Raw genomic sequence first — 1,806 nt, forward strand, 5'->3', positions numbered from 1 at the left:
CCAAGGATTATTTATACAATACTGATACTTCCACATATTGTGGCTTACCTATCAGAGGCTTGATAAAATGAATTATGATAGTCAAATGGCACATGAACACTGCAAACACAATAATTCCCACACACCTCCTCATACATCTCCTCATCACCTCAGCACCATACTCATCATAATAGCAGAACCAGAAGTGTTTCTTCGCGTAGTAAATCAAATCCAAGAACATTTTCCGCTTCATGGAGAACGCCACAAGCTTGTAGAATCCAAAACCAACTGTAACGACATTGAGACCGCAATAGGTAAATTTCTAGAAAGTATTCGGTCAATTTATCATCGAGAGTAGCTGAAGAATCAATTGATTTCTGTCCGACTCACATCGAAGTCGTCCGAACAGTTGTACATGTCATTCGAAGTAACGCAGAAAGCGAACAAAAGAGCAACAATGGAGTAATTTAAAATTAAATTCATGATCTTTCTTCCAAATTCAGTGTCTTCTGCCCAGAAACCACAGCACCTGATAAATGCAGCTGTCAATGTCACTGACCAAGAATTTCCCGGTGCCGACGCCATCTAGTCTGAGGTAACAGTGCGATAGGCAATTTTCTTGATACTTGATGTTAATGACACCTCCAGTAATATCTCTTCCACCCCCAGTTCCACGTAGTGACCCTCGATCGCGTGATCACAGAAAAATCTCAGCCCCCACTACTCATCATCGATTCCTGGTGTATTCTACCAGGTGGTATTGCATACGAGAGAATCAAATGCCCAGTCTTCTACAAAGTATTGAGGAAGGTAGACTGCATGGACGATGCTTGGACGAATATCTACCGAAGATTTAAGAAATATCTACCAAAGTCTACCTCAGGATTGCGTTTGAATAAATACAAAGTGCGAAACTCAACTCCTGATTCAATCCTTATCTACCGTTCGACGCTTTCTAACAGTGATATATATCTTGATATGATAACTAATTCTAAATGACTACGACAGATATTAGATGTCTCGTTATCAGTCATGTTGAACAGTCTGCCTCATCAGAGTTAAATAAGAAAATGATGTGTTACAGATCTGCAAGCAAAATTCTAGGGTTCACTGCCGTAGGAGATAATGAGGATTAGGATATTACCGAAGTGAAGGTTCGCAGTGTAACAGATGAGAATTCACCCACAGCCAGATTGCAAGGCTTCTGCGAGCGTCTGATGACAATCGTGAGATCGTTGGCCAATCTTTTCTTCAAGGCATCGGACTTCATGAAGAACCACTTGACGTCGTATGCTGCTTGAGACAGATCTGTGCTTGCTTCGGAGAGATCATTGCAGGTGAGCAGGAAGAAGAATAGCTGAACGACAGTGTTGCAGACGTAGACGAACGAGTGAATTTGGGAAAACAATTCACCAACGGTCTTCAATCAGAAAATGAAAACCAAATTGCATTGATTTTTTTATTAAAGTCGTGAAGACTCTCTTACCGTCATCAGCTGATACAATTGCAGACAAATCAAAATGCTCAGGACAACGACGATCCCTAGGATAGTGTTCTTGTACAGTTCTTTGATGGTGTTTATGAAATTTATGAGTTTCTGATGCTTGATTACACATTCTCTGAAACGCAGGTAAATACGAGTTTCATTCTCTGGCGCGGAGTCGTCCTCAGGGTGACCGCAGATGTTCCTGAGGTCCTCCTGGAGTATAAGAAACTGACCAACTAGTGTTATGTTTATTTGGCACAGGAAACCGTCGAAGCAGAAGTAGCAGACGCAGCAGTGATACGCTGATATCATCTAAATCAGCAAGAGCTAGTCTTTATCAT

The 1,806-nt window shown here is 41.4% G+C and overlaps 2 protein-coding genes across 2 annotated transcripts; both read right to left on the bottom strand.

Moving 5' to 3' along the window:
• Positions 1-7: 7 nt before the first annotated feature.
• On the bottom strand, positions 8-812 carry LOC105265984 (uncharacterized). Its single transcript, XM_011303845.1, has 2 exons — positions 370-812; positions 8-301 (listed from the first exon to the last, which is right to left on the bottom strand). The coding sequence occupies exons 1-2, from the start codon at positions 562-564 to the stop codon at positions 8-10; spliced, it is 489 nt and encodes a 162-aa protein (XP_011302147.1). The 5' UTR covers positions 565-812.
• Positions 813-814: 2 nt separating this feature from the next.
• LOC105265986 (odorant receptor 13a-like) lies at positions 815-1,777 on the bottom strand. Its single transcript, XM_011303846.1, has 3 exons — positions 1,466-1,777; positions 1,124-1,399; positions 815-1,065 (listed from the first exon to the last, which is right to left on the bottom strand). The coding sequence occupies exons 1-3, from the start codon at positions 1,775-1,777 to the stop codon at positions 1,006-1,008; spliced, it is 648 nt and encodes a 215-aa protein (XP_011302148.1). The 3' UTR covers positions 815-1,005.
• Positions 1,778-1,806: the final 29 nt, after the last annotated feature.

The sequence above is a fragment of the Fopius arisanus genome, unplaced genomic scaffold, assembly GCF_000806365.1.
Source record: "Fopius arisanus strain USDA-PBARC FA_bdor unplaced genomic scaffold, ASM80636v1 scaffold00033, whole genome shotgun sequence".
Taxonomy (NCBI): Eukaryota; Metazoa; Arthropoda; class Insecta; order Hymenoptera; family Braconidae; genus Fopius; species Fopius arisanus.